We start from the raw sequence: 22,388 nt of genomic DNA on the forward strand, positions 1-22,388 counted from the left end.
CAGCTAATCATGCTTCAGAGCTGGCACCAACTCAGGCTGTCAGACAGTAATGTGCTTTCTTGAACGGAAGGCAATTCTAATTCACAGAGAAGGTCAGTTGTTAGAGGGAAAAAAAAGCCTTAGACAATTTTAAGCAAAAGACTTTCCATGCATTCTGGTAGTCTACTAAGTTTTAAATGGATCCACTTCTGTGGAACCAGCATTTACACACCGGACAAAGTAAACCATCTTAGTAACGATGTAATCCTCTCCATGGTGGAAAAAGCTCACATTCCCACACCAATCAAAAAACCCCAAACAGTTTAACAAAAGAAATTCACCATCTGTTGAACTAAGCTTGTGAAATAAAGAAGTTTACCGTAAAATGTTCCTGTGATTTATAGTTCTCATCCAGGTAAACTCGAGCTCTGTTGTAGTCTTTCATCGCATCACTTGATAACAGTTCTCTACAAGAGAAAGAAGACATTGAAAATGTAAAGGGAGGTGCAAAGATACCATATTGCTTTAGCATCGCTGTCTGTACTGTGATGTCCCCAGTATCACCCAAAGGAACTCCAGGCCTTCACCTCAATGCGGTGTGACTTCCAGGGAGGAAAGTTTCCCATCCTATGGCCACCTGCCCAAAGCTTTGGAGCTGACCACATCGGCTACACTGTCACCATGGACGATGAAAGCCCTAAGTGCCATCTGGACACAGGTGCAAAGGACTTGAGACTCCAATGACCACAAAGTTCCATAAAATTAGGTGATTCATGCTAAAGGCCTTATGGTCTCAGTGTTAGAGCTTTAGTTTCCTGAACGCTGTCAATCTGCTGGCAGGCACGCTGGGTTCGCAGCGGCGTCAAAACACCTTTTTGCCTCGACAGAGGCCGGGGTCAGGTGCTCTTGGAGACGGCTTTTAGGGAACCGGGCACGCCTGAAAGGGGGGAAGAGGATGGAGGCCACCACCCTTTGGTATTTGGATGCATTTTGGTGCAACAAAACGAGCCCCCGGCACGGCTGGGAGGCACAGCTCTGCTCCGCGGTGCCCCAGGGTGGCACCGAGCTGCACCTTCGGGGGAGCGGGCAGGGCCCGCGCCTGCGGGTGGCGGAGCCGCCGCCCACCTCCAGCAGGGGGCGCTGCCGCCCCGGTCGGCCAGCCCAGCCGCGGGCGGTGCAGGACCGCCGCGCCCCGCAGCGCCGCCAGGAAGGGCCGGCGGTGCCGGTGCCGCTGCCCGGGCCGGCGGGCTGCTCGGCCCCGCAGACTCAGGCCTCAGCCCGGCCGCCTCCCGCCCGGAGAAACTGCTGGGCAAGCAGCAGCGATTCTCTTTTCTCGTGTGTGTGTTTGAGAAGCCCTCCCGGCCGCAGTGTGCTCCGAGGGAACGGCTGCCCCTGCCCTGCAGCGGCTCCGCAGCCGCCGGGAGCGAACCCACCGCTGCTCCTGCCCCGAGGCTCGGCCACCGTGCAGAAATAACCGTGTTTCTCGCTTCTTCAGACTCTGCGCATTAGATGTGCTGGTGGCTCTGGCAGGATCCCTCCTGAACAAACGGTCAAGTTGAAGCTCATCTCTCGACCCTGACTTCCAGTGGACGTTTTTGTTACGGAGATGTGCACTGCGCTCACAGGCATCGCTGTCCCACATGCCCCAGCGGCACCTGCCATCAAAACCATCACTGCGGCCACAGGCCCTGGATGCACCTACCACGAGCACGGCCTCACACCCAGTTCAGCACCTGAACACACTTTCCAAACACGAAACTGTTGGATTATCAGACAAAATAAGCTTCATCTCGGAGATGACAGGGAAGAGAGAGACCTATGTTCCATATCTTGCAGGATTACCTTGCTAGTACATGGCCAGAGAAGACTTTAATTACTCTTTCCAATTTCTTAAAAAATGCAAAGATACAGCGTTTGCCTAGTCACTTCCTTCTGCAAGGTCATATGACATGCTGAAGTTGAAAAGTATTTTGAAGCTTATCCACTTTACACATCTAATGACTTCTGCTTAGAATTATATACCACGTTATGTACTACAATTTTCCAGTTACTTACTGGATTGGGTTTGCTGTGGCAAGGTTTTGGTAGCAGGGGAGGGTATGGGGGTGGCTTCTGTGAGAAGCTGCCAGAAGCTTCCCCTGTGTTTGATGGAGCCAGCGCCAGCTCTGAGATAAACCTGCTGCTGGCCAAGGCCGAGCCCATCAGCCACGGTGGTAGTGCCCCTGGGATAGCCTGTTTAAGAAGGCAGAAAAGTTGCTGCACAATAGCAGCTGCAGTGGGGCAGAGGGATGGGAATACGTCTGCAGACACCCAGCTCAGGGCAGGAGGTGCTCCAGGCACCGGAGCAGACATTCCCTGGCAGCCTGAGGTGAAGCCCATGGTGAGGCACACTGTGCCACTCAGCCCATGGAGGTCCACACCGGAGCAGGGGGATGCCCAAAGGGGGCTGTGACCCCGCAGGCAGCCCATGTTGGAGCAGCTCCTGGCAGGGCCTGTGGCCCTGTGGGGAGAGGAGCCCGGGCTGGGGCAGGCCGGCAGGCAAGACTCGCATCCCCGCAGGGGACCTGTGCTGGAGCTGGCTGTGCCTGAGGGGCTGCACCCCGCAGGAGGGACCCATTTTGGAGCAGTTCATGAAGAACTGCAGCCTGTGAGAAGGACTCATATTAGAGAAGTTCATGGAGGACTGTATCCCATGGGAAGGACCCCATGCTGGAGCAGGGGAAGGGTGTGAGGAGCCCTGCCCCTGAGGAGGAAGGAGCAGCAGAGACACCATGCAATGAGCTGATCACAACCTCTGTTTCCCATCCTCCTGCACCGCTCAGGGGGAGGAGGGAGAGAAATCAGGAGTAAAGTTGAGTCCAGGAAAAAAGGAGGGCTGGGAGGGAATGTGTTTTGAGATTTGGTGTGTATCTCATTACCCTACTCTGATTTGATTGGCAATAAATTAAAACTTAATTCCCCCAAGCTGAGACTGTTTTGCCTGTGTTTCTCTCCCCTGCCCACCTGAGGAGTGGAGTGACAGAGCAGCTTTAGTAGGTACCCAGTGTCCAGCCACAGTCAACCCACCACACTTACTTAACAAACTTGTCCACATGAGACATGGAAGCTTCATAGTTTTTTCCTCCAAATTCTTGACAGTGTAAAGCCATGAAGTGGGGCTTGTGTGCATGTACAACCTGAAACAAACAGATAAACAAGTATTAACAAAGTTGTATCCATAACTATTACCTATAACTATATAACATAAATGACACAAATCCAGATGTGTTATTTCTGAAAGGAGGGTAATCAGCTGTTACCTGAGAAGCAGCTGGCAGAAGTGTAATACGCAATAAGGGGAGCATCATCTGTGATGCACATAAAGGACTCATAATACACAGTAATTATCTCAAATATTTTTAGCTAGTGTTTTCTCTTTTGAAGTAGGAATTAGTTCCTAGGCATTTAAAGCAAATATATAACCTCTTCCAACTCATCTCTAAGAGGACCTAACACCACTGACGTGATCAAAACATCTTGTCTGGGAACTGGGAGAGTTCAAACACCTGAATTAATGTTAAGTGGGTTTTTTTCCACTTCTATAAAATATCTCATATTAGCTCATGACAGAATACTGATTAGCTGTCACATTTGATATTTTTATTTATGGAGTATCTTATTTACAAAAGTATCTAAATAACACACACATTATGGTATACATACAAATTATCTAATACAGGAGGCACATAAATCCATCATGCTATTTCAAGTGTTAAGTCTTGTAAAAAGCAAGTATCTTAAATACTAAACAGTCAGCACTAGGATGCAATTATCATACTAAAAAACTGGCACATAGCACCAAATTAAATATATAGTATTTATAAATTTGTTGCTGCTTTAAACACATATTCAGTGTTACTTTCTCCTAATACATTTTCTCTGCATTAACTATATTCAGCATTGCAAACAACACATGTAAAAATGTCTGTGTGGGTATTAAGTCTCTACAACTTGTATTTCATGTCTTATCAATTTGTGAATTAATGGACACAAGCTACAGAATTATTTTAATTTTTTCTGAAAGGGCAACACAGTCTGAAATAATCAATATGTGCTGCTGCTGCTAGCACACAGGGTAAATAACACGTTAAAAATCTGAAATACGATTCACTGTTATTTTTGACTTGCTGGCATTCGGCAGTCCCACCCAGCACAGAAGCCACATTGTCCGTGCAGCCATTCAGAGGAATAATGGCCTGGTTTCCATGAGCTGCTTTGAGCAGAATAATAAACTAACTCCTCTCCCTGTAGGCTTTGGTGCCAGCAGGTCCGGGGCTCTCTACCACACCCGGGACACAGCATCCTCCCCCACTCCTGTACCGGGGATGGGTGGCAGGCAGAGATGTGCAGGAGATTGGCACGATTGCCAGAAAGAGTCCTAACTTCACCATACTGCAGTGAAGAATAACTGGAAAAAATAACAGAGATAGCTCTCCTTTTGTACTAATTTTTTTTGCTGCTGGTACCCTGCAACTCTAGAAAGGGATAAGACACAATAAACCTTTGCAGTCACATGCCTTTAATTATGTAAATTAATAACGACTAACATTACTGTTAAAAGGTCTTTAAAAAATATTTCTTTTAAGCCAGGGTAGAGAGAAATTGTCATTTGATCTGATGACAGAATGCAAAATTCCTCATTCCTGACCATGCAAAAAACGCCATTAGAAAATCAAGCTCAAAGGCAATGAATTAAAGAGTAGCAAAATCTGAAATGCAGCCGCTTTCCATTGAGCAAAAGGCAAGAGCAATGCATCCCTTCTTGTGACGGCAGCATAGCGGGCCAGCTCAGGGGAGTGCAGCAGAAGGGACCGGCAGCAGGTCCCTCCGCCACCCAGGAGCACCGGCACATGGCACCGCTTGTCTCTGCTGGAAGGACCCCCCCCCCGCAGCACGTGCCCCGTGCGCCACTGGATGCAAGCAGGTGAGTCGACAGTAAGGTCATATCCCCGGCTGGCCACACATCACTTCTCCGGGATGCCCCACGGACACCGCTCTCCATCAGAGCCTGGAGCAGGCATCCCGGGCCGCAAGGCAGGTGCTGTTCATCGGTGTGCACCCAGGGCTGGGGCAGCAGCGGCGAGCCCAGGTCCAGCAGCTGGGGAGTGGGCAGTCGAACAGCTGGTGAGCCCAGCCCCAACTGGACCATGGGGAAGCCTGGCTACAGTTTATGAATACTAGACCAAGGGGAATACAGCATGCTACTATTCATACAACACAGAAAATTCAGTGAAGTCTAGCATTTCTAATCTAAGCTAGATTAGACTTGCAAAAAGGAGACAACGGCTGCTGGTTTCTGAGTGATTTCAGCCAAGTCACTTCCTTGTCTGTACCTCGTCTTCCCCATCATCGAAACAAATCTTGACACCAACCTGCTCAGTGAAGCATTTTGAGGTAAGCTACTGACAAGTGTTACTATCTAAAGGAAAAAAGTAAATATTCCCTCGCACATACATGCTTGTGGATCTTTGTGCGCTTTAGTTCGCTCATTAATGCCAGTTTCTGCCTAACTATGCTGTGTAGCAATTTTGCTTTAAAAACAGGCCATAATCAGCGAGGACTGAGGATGAGCTAGAGCCGGACCCAATGTAAAATTCAACTGAAGGTAGGGGGAGAAGAGAGAAAAAACAAAGTGGACTACAGAACAAGATGGCAAAAAAAACCCCACCAAACAACAAAAAACCTGGAACCCAAGAAATTATACCCAACTGGAACACGCACAGACTTCTCCTTTGATATATATTTGATTGTTGTGGTTTAATCCCAGCTGGTAACTAAGCCCCACGCAGCCGCTTGCTCACTCCTTCTCACCCAGAGGGATGGGGGAGGAGAGTTGGAAAGGAATGCAAAACTCAAGGGTCAAGATAAGAACAATTTAATAATTGAAATAGAATAAAAAAAGAACAGTAATAACTATGACGACAATAACAGTTATAATGAAAAGGGGAAAGGAAAGAATAAAATCCAGAGGGAAAGGAAGAAAGGCACACGTCGTGCACAATGCAACTGCTCACCACACCAGCCCATGCCCAGCCAGTCCCTGAGCACCGACCTGCCCCCTTGGCCATCCCCCGGGTAGATATACCAGGCACGGCGTCCCATGGGATGGAACACCTTTTCGGCCAGTTTGGGTCAGCTGGCCTGGCTGGGCCCCCTCCCCGTTCCTTGTGCCCCTCCAGCCTTTTTGCTAACAAGGCCTGAGGAACTGAAAAGTCTCACATCAAAGCCAAAACACAGCACTGTGCTAGCTCCTAAGAAGGTCATTCAGTCCAACCCAGCTGAAACCAGGACACTGATATTACCACGAAAGCTTACACTAATACTAGCTGATTTTATAGATTTACAAGCAATTAAGAGAAAGCTTTGTTGAGAGAGTTTTTCTTAAATAATTTGTCCAACACCAAACACAGCACTGAACAGGTCTTGTATCTAAACTGGTTTTCAACATACAAAAAGCAGTTTTTGGCTACAACTATCAACATTCAGGAAAGATGTTCCAATTTCCAAAAAGTCTAGAATGCCTACTTTAATTTTCAGAAGAACTGTTAAACAGAAACTTCAGAGCCATGCTAAGCCATGAAAACCAAAGTCCAAGATGAACTTCTTCTATGTGCAACAGCATTCAACTTTAACGACCTGCAGGCAGCAAGATGGGCACCCGAGTGGGCTCCCTGGGTGCTCCAGCTGACAGGGGCATGCAGCACCAGCTGTGGTACATGTCACCTGGCCCGTGGCACAGGGGAGGCTCTGCCCACAGTCACAGCATGGGAACGACATGGCAGAATGGAAACAAGTGTCCCTGTACAGATGCTCCTTTCTTCCTAAGGCACTGCCTTAAGGGACGACCTGAGAGCAGCCTGCAATCACAGAATCCACCAGCAATGAACTAATAATCAAGCATCTTTATGAAGTTTAACTGGTTGGTTCATTTTCTTCACTATCTTGGACATAAATATTAACCAAACACACCCTGTGAAATCGAACTTTATAACAAGGGTCATTTGTGGTCCCCAAACAACATGCAGTCCCAACTCTCCATGTACTTTATTGCTCCAAATCAGTTTTGGCTTCCAAGTCCTGATCTTATCTACTTGGATAGCGCTATGAAATTACCATAATTAGAAAACAGTTGTAACTATTTAATCTTGTAAAGCAAATGTATCCAAGTCTTACTCTTTCAGAGCAACACATCCAGTGACTGCCTATTGCGAATACTGCAAAAAACACATGCTGGCACACTGTGTTATTAATTTTAACGGTTACAACAGTTTGCTTCATTAAGATATCTTCTTACACAGCCAATAAAACTAATAAACTGATAAGAAAAAAGTAAAATAAATTGTTTCAAATAAGATCTAGGCATCAGCCATCTCACATTCATGGATGATGAGTAACAGGGAACCTTGAATGTGGAGCCCTGCCTTGAGAAAACACTGGAGAACAACTTTACTGTGCTACAGCCGCAGAAAATATGTCAGACTCTGAACCAAGATGCAGGACACAGGTTTTCTGTTGACATTCAGATCCTTGAGCTCGAAATCACAGCAGGTATTAAAAAAAACAAACAAAAAACCCCCCCAAAAACCCCACAACATAAAAAAAACCCCAAACCAACCAAAATCAAAATATATGCCATTTTTTAATGAGTAAACAGCACTAGCTTAATAAGCAATGGAAAGGCCTTCATGGCATTCCTTGCAGGTTAAACCAAAAAAACATACCTGAATATTAGTTACATCCTTTCATATAATAAATCCCCTCCAACTAAGAGCAAATTGGCTCCGCTTCATTAAGTTTTACTAGTTTTCTACTGTTATAAAAGAACAAGCAGTACCTAATATTGAGTAATGAATGCTTCAGAGCTGAAAACTCACAGTTGCCAGAGGTTAAAGATCATATACAAGATCACATAAACACTGAATTTGCATCTACAGTAGCACAATGTTTTTACCAAGTTGGGCCTTATTCTCTATTTCTGGATACACAAAAAATAGTGTAAAGGAAGCTATGATTAGGTGGTGGATTTGGGGATATGGGTAATTGAGCAAGATGCTCCAACATAGTTCAGTAAAGTAAAACTGGTGAAAGATACAAAGTTCACCTCTTTCCATTCCTACAGGACTTTGTCTATTTGGACAGGGGGCAGGTAAGGGGACAGGGTGGAGCAGGGCACCCTTGCAGCCGGGGTGCCCCAAGCCCGGCGTGACGCAGGGCAGAGCAGGTGAAGGTCTGCTGGAGCTGTGGCAGGAGCTGGGAGAGCCCTGCCCCACGCTACACAGCCACCCAGCTCTGCAACGGTGGGATGAGGCTCTCAGAGGGTAATGCGTGCACAGGAGCGAAGGCATCATCTTTAGACCTCGATCCAAGCAAGGTAGAAGAGGAACTAGAGCCTTGATCTCCCATATCCAGGATTACTTTTTTTTTTATTTTAAAAAAATATAGTCAAAATATCAAAATATGAGCTTTAGTTTGCTTATGAAGTGTGCAATATGTACAAGTCAATTTAGCATTTGTGGTCCTAATGCACTCCAAGTATTTGAAATTTCTGTAAGTCTGAAGAAGGAAAAAAAAGAACAAATATTTATACAAGAGCATAAGCAAGCAGCAGCCATTCAGATAAGCCTGCTCCTTGTATTTCTGTATGTGACAGCTGACAAATCCAACTCCTAGCTCTTGTTATGTGATACAAGAGTCTGATGACAGCCATAGTGGGGTTTTCTGGTTGAAACATTCTGAAATTCCTTGTCGCTGAGACAGGGTTGTCTTCTATTGACGTGAAACGCCTGATGTTACCGTTCAGCCATGACACAGGAACATTATTAAAATCTTAAAGTGTTCTATAATTAAGAAATGCTGAAAATAAGGTTGCCTGTGGAACCTGAGTTAAGTCCCCCTATCTAGGAAAATTTAGTGATGTTATCTATAGTCTGTCTATGTGAACAACCCAACAGACTTGATCCGAGTTGTTCCAAGACTTTACAACAGAGGTTTGGTAGCAACCCATCTGCCTCACTGGTTGAGCAGCAGAGATCAGCGAAGCACGTGAGGCAGAGGACCACAGGGGGACAGTGAGGGGAGGGGAAGGGGATTTGCCACTGCTGTGGCCAGTGTGGACCTGCCCTCGCCCCACAGCAGGACAGCGCTGGGCAAGGACGCACCCAGGGCTCTCCAGGGGAACCGTTACTAACAGCCTTCATCTCACAAGCAAAGCATCCCCTAGCATCCAACCTACAGAGGGGAGAAGTGCTCCCGCTGTGCCTGCAAGTCAGAACTGTGCTCCGGGGGCATAAAGTCATTGTTGAAAGACAGAAAAGCCTGGGTGAATGGGTCACTGCTGCATGGCCTCAATGCACCTTTGAGCATCCACAGCTGAATATCACCTCCAGTTCATTACCGTACCACAGCATGACCACAGCCAGGAAAGTCATTATCTAGCAATTGCTACTTAAATTTTAAGGTACTGGTATGCAGTAAACTAAGTACAGGAAGAGACTGACTTGCAATTACTTGTCAGCTATGCACAGCAGAGGTGACTCCACAACTGGCATTTGGAGCTCTTTACTGGTAAGGATACCATAGAGTCATTTTAAAGTAATTCCTTAATAAAGGGATTTTTCCTAAGCCCTTACAAAGTAACATAGGAACAATTTATCATCAGCCAGATAAGCAGCTTTACACCCTCCCCTATTACTCTGCCCCAAGGTACTCCCAGACCTGCACTCACGGCAGGGCTCTGCCACAGGTCGGGAGTCCTCCCAGCTCTAGGATACCCACACTCTAGTGCCCAGCATCTTCCTCCCTGTTTAGAGATCCCATCGCTGTCTGCAGTCTGCATCCCATTCTGATACCCCTCCTTCCCCAGCCTGGCTGGTCTCTCCCAGGGGGAGCTCCTCGGTCTGCTCATGCATGCCTCTCCACCCCAGCCGCCTTTGAAGGACAGGCAAAACAGAGCCCTTTAAATGTGCCCAAACCAGAACCATCGCTACTCTGAAGCCTGCAGTTGACACAGCATTGTAAAAAAACATACTACCAGAATGTACATACACTTATTTTTTCAAACTCAGACATGAGTATTTTAAGTCTCGTTTAGAGAAGTAGAAAGCATTATATCCTGGAGGTTCCCCCAAAAAGTCAGATGAAGCACATACATGAGAAATTGTCAGCTTAAGCAGATAGGGTTTTTTGGTGTGTATGTGGGGTGGTGGGGCATGCGTGGTGGGGGGCGGGTGCATTTTTTGTTTTGGTTTGTTGTCTTTTTCTAACAAAGCATATGAGACAGAAAACAGTAAGAAAAGTTGAGAGTAAGGGAAAAACATGCTTCCAAGTACAGGTTATGTTTATGCATTAATACACACTATCAAAAAAAGAACCTACACAAACTAGTACACCAGAGGCATTTACTTGGGGTGTACACTGCAAAATAAAAGCCGTGAATAAACTTCCCTGAACAGCCATTCGCCATGGCCCCGCTCCCCGAGGACATGGCACCTACAGCATCTTGACAGGGGTGGCACAGGCAGTAGGGAGTGGGGTCTGGGGAGCCACCACCACCACCCTGCTTCAGCAGGCGGGCTGCTCACCCACCACCACAGAGGTCTCTCCTCCGTGGAGCAGAGGGAGGTGGCAAGTGCCAGAGACCCATTTTCTGCTCGTGGCAGGCGCAGGATGCCACAAGTTTCTGTGATGTCAGGGCCGGGCTGGCTACCGGCTGCCAGGCACCCAGTGTGGGCACCCAGCACGGGCACAGCCCCGGGGCCACCAGCCGTGCCCGCGCCTTCCCCTGGCGAGCAGCTGCGGGGGCTTCAGTTCCTCCCTGCCCACCTCACACCACGCTGGCAGGCATCACTACCTTGTTGTCAGGCTACAGCTTCAAAGAAACAAACAAAAAAACCCCAAACAAACCCACCTGAGGGAAATGCACCAACGGAAAAAGGCCCAAAATCTAAACTGGCAAGGTTTGCTGGTGTCTGTAACACAGCGTTTGGGTTAGTCATACTTTCTAGTCAAACAGGACTAAGTCCACTAAAATAATTAAACCACCACCTTTCTGAGTGGTTGTGGGGTTTTTTTTTGGGTGATGTTCCTTTCTGGGTTTGGGGTTTTTTTTTTTCCTTTTCTTTCTTTCTTTCTTCTTTCTTTAAAAAGGGTAACACACAAAGTTTCCATGCAGCAATACCAACATGACCTTTAACTTTTATGTAAACTTTTAACTTCTGTATTACTACAGATATAGGCTCTAAATACTGTCAAACACATTAAGCAACATGGAAAACTGCATTAGGGGGAAAAAAACCAACCACCTCTGCCTCCACTTTTTCACCTAAAATGACCATCTGCCATGAATGCTACAGGAAGATCATTACTAAAATTAGTAAAGATTTTCAATAGCTCCAGCTCCTGAACTCCTCCCACTCCAGACTCTAGGCCCAGTGCAGCTGAGAAGTACAAGGAGTGGAGAAGGAGGAGGTGAAAAGAAAAAAAACCCTAATTAAATAAATCAATCAACAGAAGTCCTTTCTATGTGCCCCTACAGCCCTCCCTTGCAAACAGCTTCTTGGATGCTCTTGAAACTTCTTGTTTGCCCATATATTTTTCCTTTGATCTGACATGCACTTTATACAAGTGGGACAACAATCTGCTTTGCATATTCTGTGAATACTCTCTAATTTGCGTAACATCTAGTTCATCAAATCATCCAATTTCTTGTTAAGCACTAAACTCTTACCCATCACATGCAAAATGCTCCAAACAACTATTCTCACAATCTGTTTCCACTCTCCCCCAGACAGCCTCTTTCCTTCCTTGTTTCCAAGGTATGTTTTTGGGGTAAGAAAATTTTTACTGAAAAAGAGGATGGGAGCCTAAACTAACATATTTTAAGACCCAAGTTACTATTCACAGTTAAGTACCAAGTAACTATTCACAGTTAAGAGATGAGGCATAATAACTGGCACCGGGACTTCAGTGAATCCTGCCTCCCTATGAAAAGCTTCCCTCCCTCACCCCCATGTTCACTGTGGTTTCTGATTATCAAGTCTTGCTTACAAGACTTATTTCTTTTATCTTGATTCCAGTGGATTGTTTTCAAGCTGCAAATACGATTTTTTCCTTTAAACAGTAGAAACTAGAGCAAACTCTGCAAACCCTGGGATTTTGCAACGTCCTTCCCCCATAGTCTGCTTCCACTTCTAACAAGTGTGCAGATTTTGCTGCTGGAAGTTGCACAGCATGGCGTGGAGGATGATGTGCAGGAGTGCAAAGAACAAGACAGCACTGAACTGCCTAGTTCCTTCTGCAGTGCTCAGGCTGATGACAGGGACAATTACACCACAGGAGGTGGACAAGTTTCCTAGCCACAGGCAGAATTTGCTGCACATAGGGGTCACATAGCACTGGCTTAGCAAAGCCAGGCTGGCACAGCTGCCTCAGGACACACGCCGCTGCGCAACAGTGGTAACGATCCCACTCACCTTTACAAAATGCTTACACATTTCTCCAGCTGAAACCAGCCAAAGCACGCAATGTGCTAAGCTGTTCCAGAACACACTGACAACATTGTGCCTTTTTGCTCTGTGCCCACAGGACCAATGCAAGCCCAGGTCACAACTGTTGCTGCCCGAGAGCTAGAAGTGAATAGCTGACACCTCTGAGGGGGCCACTGTTCACTGCATGAACAGAAGAAGTCAACCTCCCCAAAGACACTCCTGACAGGCAAACCATGTTCTCCGCTTAATAACCTTTGCATGCTATTTAAGTACTTTTTAGCAAAGTAACTGCTTGTTGTTTGTTCTCCTCCTTCCCTAAAGGTGACGCCCAGTAGGCTGGGTATCTTTTCTCAGATATTTTACATCATTACAGTATTCCCTGTCTTCAGGGGTCATTCATCTTCCAACCACTGTTAAAAAAAAGAAGGCAGAACAGAAGCTAAGGAGAAAAAAAACCCCAAGTAGTTTCTTGTAAAACCATTTAGACATTATTCCCATGCCCTTGAAAAATTTTGGTGGCCTAGAGCCTATTCTGACCAGCCAGTTACAGGGGCTGCCAAAAGCATTCAGTTGAACAAATGCTGTCAGCTTCATACATTACATAGATTGAAAAGGTGTCATCTTTTTACTAGGGTCTAAAACAAAACACAGTCTGCAAATCTACAGCATTTAAAATAACTGACTATGCTGCCAAGGAGATTATCAACCTTCTTGATGGTTATGATCAAATTGTTTAATGAATACTAAAGGATTTTATGAAAACTACTAAAAAAGTCAAATACCCTGGAAGAACAGTGAATTGTTTAGTAATTATACAGGTAGGGTGTTAATGGTATTAAGGGAATTAGTTGCACTAACACATTCACTGATAGCCTGACTGTTGCAAATCAGACATCAATTACATTAAGTCTGTGACTGTAGTCCATCCCCAAAATTGTGCTTCCTATTTTAACATAAGTTCTACCCATATACACTAAAAGTTGTTCTAAATCACCCTTTTCTTTCGACCATATTCAAAAGTAGCTGACCTATTTTTAGGTTTGAAGTCACAGACACCACCTAAGATTTCACGGTGACACAGGACTGCCTTTTCAAGCACAAGCGTGCCTTCTTGCAAGCAAAGATGTTTGCAACAAAATGAGCTGTGACTGACAACTGGGAAGGGACTTTGAGAGTAAAGCTCAGAAAGAATCATCAAACTTAGAACAAAGAGAGCTTAAATGCACCTATCAAAAGGCTTTAATGTTTTAATTCTACATGCAACTTGTTTGCAGACCACACAGAGATACCAATCTCCTCTTTATTGGGACAGCAATTGGAAAAACAAACTGTGTACTGAAAGCAAAGCACAGAAAATCCTGCAAAGGTGCCCAAGGTCCCACCGTGCCACCATTCTGCATGGGTTTCCACTATCCCGCAGTCAAAGCACTTGCTCACCCAAGTAAAGCTCTGGTGACACAGTGGCGCTGGGGACAGCTCAGGCCAGGCCCAGGCTGCCCCCTGCAGCAGTGGCACTGGTGTGTAACTCACCCAGCCAACACAGCTCCTCCTCAGCGCTTCAACTACGCCACAGGACACCTGGCACGTGCGCGCAGCTTCACTGGGCACGGGCTTACAGTCCTTGCGCTCCACTTCATACAGACAGATCTGTGTCACGGACGGCTATACAGCCATCTACGGCAGCAGCACCGCATGCAGGAAAGTAGGTGTCTAACCTCTCCAACTACTGGTGGGTATTTAATAATTTCCATAACCTGAATGGCCTCCTTGCACAAAGGAGACTGTAACAATGAACAAAGAAATGAAGCAGTAATTTCATCTGCTATTGGAAGTCCTAGCCTAGCCCCCACCCCCAAATCAAAGCACGTTTTAAATAGCAAGCAAGCATAACTGCTTGCCATCCCTTCCAACTCCAAGTTAACAACTAAAATGACTACTCTGATGGCAGCCATTTCATTGAGTGCTCCTTCTTCACTTCTCAAGGTAAAAAGCAGAGCATTGGTGTACCTTCTCCGCTCCAGAGATAAGGCAGAGCTGCAGAAAATCACCATGTGGCCTTTGTCAGCCTCACTAACAACTTCTCATTCCATTAACAACTTCTCATTCCAAAAAAGGGCAGGGCTCTCCAGCACACAGGAGGTCCTTGAATTTTCAAGGCTTTGCTGTCCTAAATTAAGCCCCCGAGGAGGTGCCAGCTCCAGGTTCAGCTTCCCATGGTCCCACCAGCCCCTGGCAGCAGCAGAATGGGCACATCTGCCCGTCTGCACCTTTTCAGACCCCAGACCACATGCCCAGGTGGGTTCCGAAAGGGACAGCAGGAGCAGGGGTGGTGCAGGGACAGAGACAGCTGAGAAGGGCTGGGAACTGGCACAGGATGGAACCCCCCTGACCAGCAGCTAAGTATGTTGCTTTTCAAAACACTACAGATCAAGGACAGATATTTCATGTTTAAAAATTAAGAAAATGATTCAATGATGCTAAGTCAAGAGACAGTAAGATGCAAATTTGATGATAACCATAGAAGAAAAAAAAAATATCCGCTGGGCCAATTCTCAAATTGCCATATTTCAAGATAGCAAGTTCCTGAAGCTCAGCTCTTGGAAAGGAATTAAACAAACTTCTGAAGGACAGTACTTTTCTGGTCTCACAGAGGAAAGCTAAGAACACACATTTGAGGAATGTCAGAGCCAGAGCACACAAATCACAAATTCAGATACTCTGTGCTCCTTCTGAAGACTCTCAGTACCTGACAATCAGAAAAACCTACACCTTCAAACAATCAGCTTGGCCTACACCAAAACAGAGGCAGGAGGCTCAGGGAGGGTAACCCTCTCCTTCACGTTGCCATCAGAGGACCACACGTACTCCTCACGCAGTGCCTCTGGGCAGGGACTGAGCGCCAGGAAGAGGAGGAACACAGGAAGAGAGCTGACATTTGTTTCTTTTTGCTTTGCCTTGCTTTATAGATACTTTAAAATATGCTAGCTTTAAAGTTAACATTGTAATCCACAGAAGAGAAGCCACATGGTACTCAATCCTTAGGTGAATACTTTTGAAGATACTGTGTTTTAATTAGATGATGTGCTTTGATCAGTTTGTTAGGCATTCACAAACAGGTAGATGGATTTTTCAGAAGCCTTTTTCTTGTTCCTAAAGCATCTTACTACTAGAACACTACCAGAGATACCAACTTCCTTTTTCTACTACTACTTTTTTGCAAAAGCTGTCTGGCTTTAAGCCTTCTTGTTTATCTACACATGAGAATACAATACCTAGGGCTTATATCATAAGGAAAAGTGTTAAAAAGCCCCAGAATGAATGCCATGTATTCACCCATCAGATCAAATAGAAAAAGCAGAGTGGTGAGGAGGAAAAGCCTCACTATAGATATAGTGATGGGAAACAAGCAAGTTTCTGAGATCCAGGCCACTTTTCCTCCTTGGAGCCTGTTGCCAGCAACGCTGACTATCCCAGTGCTACATGACAGGCATGGGAAAGGTTCCACCACCACCTCCTCTGGAAAGCACACCAAAAGCTAATACCTATAAATATCTGGAATTGAGTACAGTTGTACTCCTTCATTTTCCTTTACTCTTCCTTGGGGGAAAAGCAGTACATAATAGTGAGCTGGTAGAATGTCACCCAGTATTTGATAGCTATATCAGTTTTAAACTGCCAAGTGAGTTGTCAGCCAAAATGCAGGCTCCACTTTTACAAGACCAGAGAGACCGATGTATCCAAGGGCAACAGATCAGACAACGCAACATCTCTCAGCTGTATCAACTGTGTTTTCAACAAAAGCAATTAAGTAGCATGCTGCTTTACACCCTGCTTCATTGCATTTAAACTGTCTTTAAAAACATCCCTGAAAGTTTATTTAAAATACATTTTTCCTGGTTGTATTTCTTTGGCAAAGTGTTTAATTTAATTGCATTAGATCTTCATATTTTTCATGTTAATAATGTAAGCTATTTATAGATCAATGGCAAAACTTTAAAAACTTTAGTATGTGACATTTGAATGTTATTTTAGTCCTCCATATGCTACTACCACATTCTCAGAAATGCATACAGTATATACATAAGTCACTTCCATTTACCCATCCCAGCAATTAAAATCCCTTATTTTAATTTATTGGAACTTAAAAACAAGCCCCCAAAATGCTCCTTCACTGATACCTTCTTTGATATAAATTCAAAGACATCTTTCCATTATGGGCTTGATTTCTAGCAACACTGTAGAAGCATGTAATTGCACTTCCTTTTTTGTGGCGATTATTTTCACTGCTTACAAAAGGACTTCATCCTCAGAAGTTATGCAATCTGTATTGACACAACTACGTATGCAAATTGAATTCCTCAGAAGAATGGAAAAAAAATTGTGGTCTGTGGTTTATCTGGGTTTCAAGTTTACGAAGAAATATTAAGAGTCATTTTCCAGTACTTCTGATAACTTCAATTTGCAGATGTTTTCAACATGTGCAGAGTTAAAAAAAAAAATAAAAAATTCTGAAGCTGTATAGTTGCTAGGTTGCTACACAGCCTAACACCAGGATGGTGCTGTGCTACTTACAGTACAAGCATATTAGTTTCTTCCCTAAGGAGTTTTTTATAAAGCTTTATTCTACTTCCTACTGCATTTGTGAACATGGTGAAAACAGCCATCCTGCTATGTGTCCCGGAGAGAGGAAGAAGTGTTCAAGGCTTCTGAATGGCGCTGCTTCCTCAAATCCTGCTAAGGACTCCATCTCTTACGAGCGATGAGACAAACTGATAACCTTTTCTTCCCCCCCTTTCTGTCTTTTCTTTTTTATACAGCTTCCTCAGACTGGAGGGCAGAGGCACGGAGAGGGAGGGTAGAGCAGCAAAACCACTGCAGCTGAGGGTTCAGGTCTGCTTCAACTACACTTCCACTAGTCCAGACCCTGCACTTGACAGGCCACGTGGGGGTGTTAATGAATCATTTTCTTCCTCTTTTGAACTTTGTATACACAGTGTTCACCAGACCAAAGACGGACCATGTCCAGCTACATGTTAGTGATTCCTACTCTAAGATACGAGCAGCTCAATCTTTTCCCCTTCTCTTCCTGTTTTCCAGAAACTACTCGGAAGCATTTCTGTAGTGCTCACCCTGCTTTAATAAGCAAGTGAACATGCAAGGAGTCTCTTTGATAAAGATGCATAAATAAGTAATGTGATGCTGAAAAATATGCAGCAATCTAAAAAAAAAAAAAATTATTTGTATTTTCTTTAAAGGAAGTGTCTTTCCCAAAGATGCGGAGGTTTAAATCAGAATTAGCTAAGAAAGCCTGCACAGTTTGAGCATCACGTACATATAGCAGTAATCAATCAAGATAGAAGAAGAAAAAAACCCAGTTGAATCTTTTGTGAAGCTGACAGGTAGTGAAGAATATAAGACTGGTTATTGTATCTCAGACTTTTGCAAATCCATTAATCTTGTCAGAATAAGTGAGCTGTGGTATTTTACAATGTTGACATAAAGGTTGCACCAGAAACCTGAGCATATAAATAATTACAGGATGTTTTTGGCTACAAAAAAGCAAAAGATAAATACTGCTGATCAGTTTTTCCCTATATAGTTTCACTTTAAAACCTGAACTGCAAAGTATTGTTACTTTAACCATTTCTGTATAGAAATACAAAACTGAATAAAGGAATTTTGCGGCCTTTCAGTACTTAAAGGGGGCTTAAGAAATACAGGGACAGATTTTTCAGTAGGGCCTGCTGCGACAGGACACGGGGTAATGGTTTTAAACTAAAAGAGGGTACATTTAAACTAGATATAAGGAAGAAAAGTTTGTTACAATGAGTGTAGTGAAAGACTGGCACAGGTTGCCCAGAGAGGTGGTAGATGCCCCATCCCCAGAACTGTTCAAGGTCAGGCTGGACGGAGCTCTGAGCAACCTAATGTAATAAAAAATACCAAAACCAGTGTGGCCAGCAGGGCGAGGAAGGTGATTCTCCCTGTCCCGTCAGCTCTCATGAGACCCCACCTGCAGCGCGGCATCCAGCTCTGGGGCCCCCAACATAAGGAGGACATGGACCTGCTGGAACAAGTCCAGAGGAGGCTACAAAGATGATCGGGGGTGGAGCACCTCTCCTGTGGAGAGAGGCTGAGAGAGTTGGGGTTGTTCAGCCTGGGAAGAAGGCTCTGGGGAGACCTTAGAGCAGCTCCCAGCACCTACAGGGGCCGGCAAGAAGCTGGAGAGGGGCTTTGTACAAGGGCACGTGGTGACAGAACAAGGGGGAATGGCCTTAAGCTGAGAGAGGGGAGATGCAGATGAGCTGTGAGGCAGAAATTGTTCCCCGTGAGGGCGGCGAGGCGCTGGCCCAGGCTGCCCAGAGCAGCTGTGGGTGCCCCATCCCTGGCAGTGCTCAAGGCCAGGCTGGATGGGGCTGGGAGCAGCCTGGGCTGGGGGGAGGGGGCCCTGCCCAGGGCAGGGGGTGGGACTGGGTGGGCTTCAAGGTCCCTTCCAGCCCAAACCATTCTATAATTCCATGAATCTCAGAATTGATCAATTCTGGCAGATATGACACATGCTGTCAAGAGTAAAATGGCGCTCACACTACTTCCTAGGGATGACACCTGTGTGTTCTACCAGTGCATATTTCCTATTGCATATTTACATGTTTCTGCATGAACTCAGCAAGTTAAACAAGTCTCTACTACAACACCACAATGTTTAAGAGTGGCTTTCATGCTTTAAAGAACATCCACACCCCATGTTTACAATACATTTTATAATATAGGTTCAGTTTCAAAGTTTTCATGTTGCCTAAACAAGAAAATTTTCAAGACAGCACAGACAGCACGACTGATCTATTGCAAACCAACATCAGAACTTGTTAGATTTCAATATAAATGTAAACTGGACTTGTTTTTTAAAAACAGATTTGTTTTTTAAAAGGTTTACTGAAATATATTTCTTACTTAGGAGACTTAAGACCATTTCATGCCAAACTAAAATAATTTTTATAAAATGTCAAACCTTTTTTTAGGCAGACAATTTTCAGTGAGAACAAATTGCATTTATACACTGAATTTTTATAAAAATTACTTAGAAATCCAGTAAGAGACATACCTTATAGGACTGGTTTTGACTATAAAATAGTTAGCGACTTCAACTTCACAAAGCAAAAGACCTTGACATTATTAATCAAGCCAATAAGCAAGTGTGCATAGAACTCCATGAGGAAAGTAAGTTTTACCTTACCTGATAAAATTCCCGAAGCCAATTCTTCTGTAAATTTTCTGGCTGAAAAACAAAATACAAAAATTAATTAGAGTAACATATTTTTACAATAATTTCCCAATACTTATTGCTTTCCTCAGTGCATTCAAGTGGGAAGTTTTTTCCACTACTACAGAAAAAAGTACAGTCATGAGGAACACCTCCACAAGCAGCAACAGACAGACCTGTCCTTTTTGTTTCTGTCTCTTCTACAGATTTTCACTCAAGTACATTTTGTATATGACTTCACAACATTCATATGCATTCCAGGTTATCAAACAATTAAATCAACAGACTGGACATGTATTGAAATATGTGCTTTTAGAATTACACATTCATTGGCAGGATAGCAGAAACTTTACACGAATTGCTGATAGCCAGCTCTCACAACCTGAGCTTCAAGTTATATGGATTTACTTTAACGAACTGGCTCAGACAGACGACTGTGCTTTTGTGGGACGTTCAAGCACGTGAGAGCTCCCATCAAGGAGAAACTGGGAGAAGCATTTCAAGATCGCTACAGAAGTCATGAAAACTGAAGCAGCAAAAATATGGTAAGTACGAAGTTCTGCCTTTTCAGAAACATAGCCCACCCCAGATATGACTGTGGAGGGAAATGACCGATTTTCACACATTAAATGTACAGCTACTAGAGAAACACTTGTTGAATTTTATCTTCAACAACAACACTTCTGGTAATTTTTGCATCATAGTGCGGAATAAAAACCCAAATCAGACTTTCTCTCACAGCAACAGAAGGAACGTACAGTATCTGCGGGAGGCAGCAGAACATACTGAATTGAAAACCAGAGAGATGGCTCAACATCCTCCCTTCAGCGACAGTTATGAAACCAGCTGCCCGGAGGCACATATACAGTCATGAAATTTCTGTTCTGCTCTACTTTCCCCATCACGCTTGTTCTCAAATAGCTAGATACAACTTACTAATTTATATTGACTGCTTGTTGCATGAAGATTTGCCCATAGTGGCTATATATATATATATAAAGATTTGTAAGTAGTCAAAAAAAAAATTTTTTTTTCTGCAAGTCTATGAAAGTCAGACCATTCTGTAAGCCTGTAAAGTCCAGAAACCTACCAAAGTTTTTTGAAAGCTGAGGAAAAATGCACCATGTTTGTCCCTTGCTACCCATCACGTCCCTTTTGTTGATCATGCCTCCTTGACAGTTCTGGAATTCAGACAGTGTTGGTCAAGAAGGTTAAACTTCCACTCCTTAGGAGCAACTGTTTTTTCTAGCAATGAGCTTTCCCAGTATGTCTTATGAAAGTTACAGCTCTTGGTGCATGGGAGCAGCTGATGGGGGGGCACAGGGCTGGGCGCAAGCAGGCACTCGAACGTGCCTGAGCAGCAGCCCCTCGTTCTGCGCCCGAAGCCAACTCGGATGAATCTTGGCCTGAGCTCAGGGATGTCTTAAATTAACAAACACACAGAACAAAACATCCATGTCTCCCACCCATGCCCTTCCCTTCGGCCAAACAGCAAAACTCAAAGTGAGAATAAGGAAGCTGCAGACACAAATAAAAACTGAAGGCATCCAGGCAAGCAATAAAATAGTCCCTCTAAAAATGCCATTTGTTAACGGCTTATTTAGCAACTTAACTCTTTTTCTACTCATTCTCAACTTAATGAGACAGCCTACTGAGAAACAGTAAGTAAGGATTGTTGCTTTCATAAAAGCAGCAACGAGAAAACAAGCAAAACAGAAGCTGCTGTGATTTCAAGCTGACTTCTAGCCTGAAGTTACAAAGATAACACAGGATTTTCTGAGTTTTGTAATTAATTTTTTTAAATCCCTCTACAAAACAGATATGAACTAGGAACATGTTTTCTATATGATTTGTGTATGATCTAAACCAAACGGTCAGATTCAAACTATCAAGAAAGCAAGATCTCGGGGATTATGAAATTTCTAATTAAAATTTTCTGGTAGCTATGAAAACTAGCTAAGCCAGTCCTGCATTAGGCCGCAAGCAGACTTCAGCAGCACAGCGTATTTATTTTCAAAACAGAAAGTGTGGCCTTACTTAGTAGGTAATAGGCAATTTTACGTTAAAAAGCAAACAATCCCCATGCACTCCTCACTTATCTTTTTTTTTTTTTTTTTTTTTTTTTTAATGCCAGTTGCAAGATGTCCTGGGGACCTCTCAAGTTTTAAGAATAATTCAAAATTAACAGAAGTCAGTCATTTTTGTAAAATCACTAAAGAAAACCAAACCCCACTTCGCCCTGTATTTACAGACCAGAGCTAAATGATGGGTGACAATATCCCAACGAATGGAAAACATGAATTGGAAGCAAAGGCACTGCAGAGTGCGGGACTCCACTGAGAGCCTTACCTAGTTTCAGACATAGTCTTTCTACGTTAAGTACAACCATAAGCTTTTTATTTACCATGTTTTGAGGTTTTCAGTTAAAACGGAGAGTAAAACCTGTAAGTAAGATGGACCAGGTATTCATGTTAATTTATATTAGCTATGGTTTTTTAAGGGAAAGGAAATTGCTACCAATCAGGAATATTTAAAGCAAGTTATTCACCCTTGAGGAATCGCAGGGGAGAAAATAAAGCACAACCTTACTTCTGTTTCTAAATACTACTGCAAGTGGCAGAAGT

At 44.3% G+C, this 22,388-nt stretch overlaps 1 protein-coding gene across 2 annotated transcripts in view; it reads right to left on the reverse strand.

Annotated features, from left to right (window-relative positions):
- INPP5A (inositol polyphosphate-5-phosphatase A) overlaps positions 1 to 22,388 on the reverse strand; it is a 257,164-nt gene that overhangs the window by 172,676 nt on the left and 62,100 nt on the right. For both annotated transcript variants that reach the window (XM_055800651.1, XM_027784683.2), the window contains exons 2-4: positions 19,738 to 19,779; positions 3,055 to 3,155; positions 359 to 446 (exon numbers count right to left, since the gene is read on the reverse strand). In XM_055800651.1, the coding sequence (XP_055656626.1) occupies positions 359 to 446; positions 3,055 to 3,155; positions 19,738 to 19,779 (231 nt within the window). The remainder of the gene's footprint in view (positions 1 to 358; positions 447 to 3,054; positions 3,156 to 19,737; positions 19,780 to 22,388) is intronic.

The sequence above is a fragment of the Falco peregrinus genome, chromosome 1 (genome assembly GCF_023634155.1).
Source record: "Falco peregrinus isolate bFalPer1 chromosome 1, bFalPer1.pri, whole genome shotgun sequence".
NCBI lineage: Eukaryota > Metazoa > Chordata > Aves > Falconiformes > Falconidae > Falco > Falco peregrinus.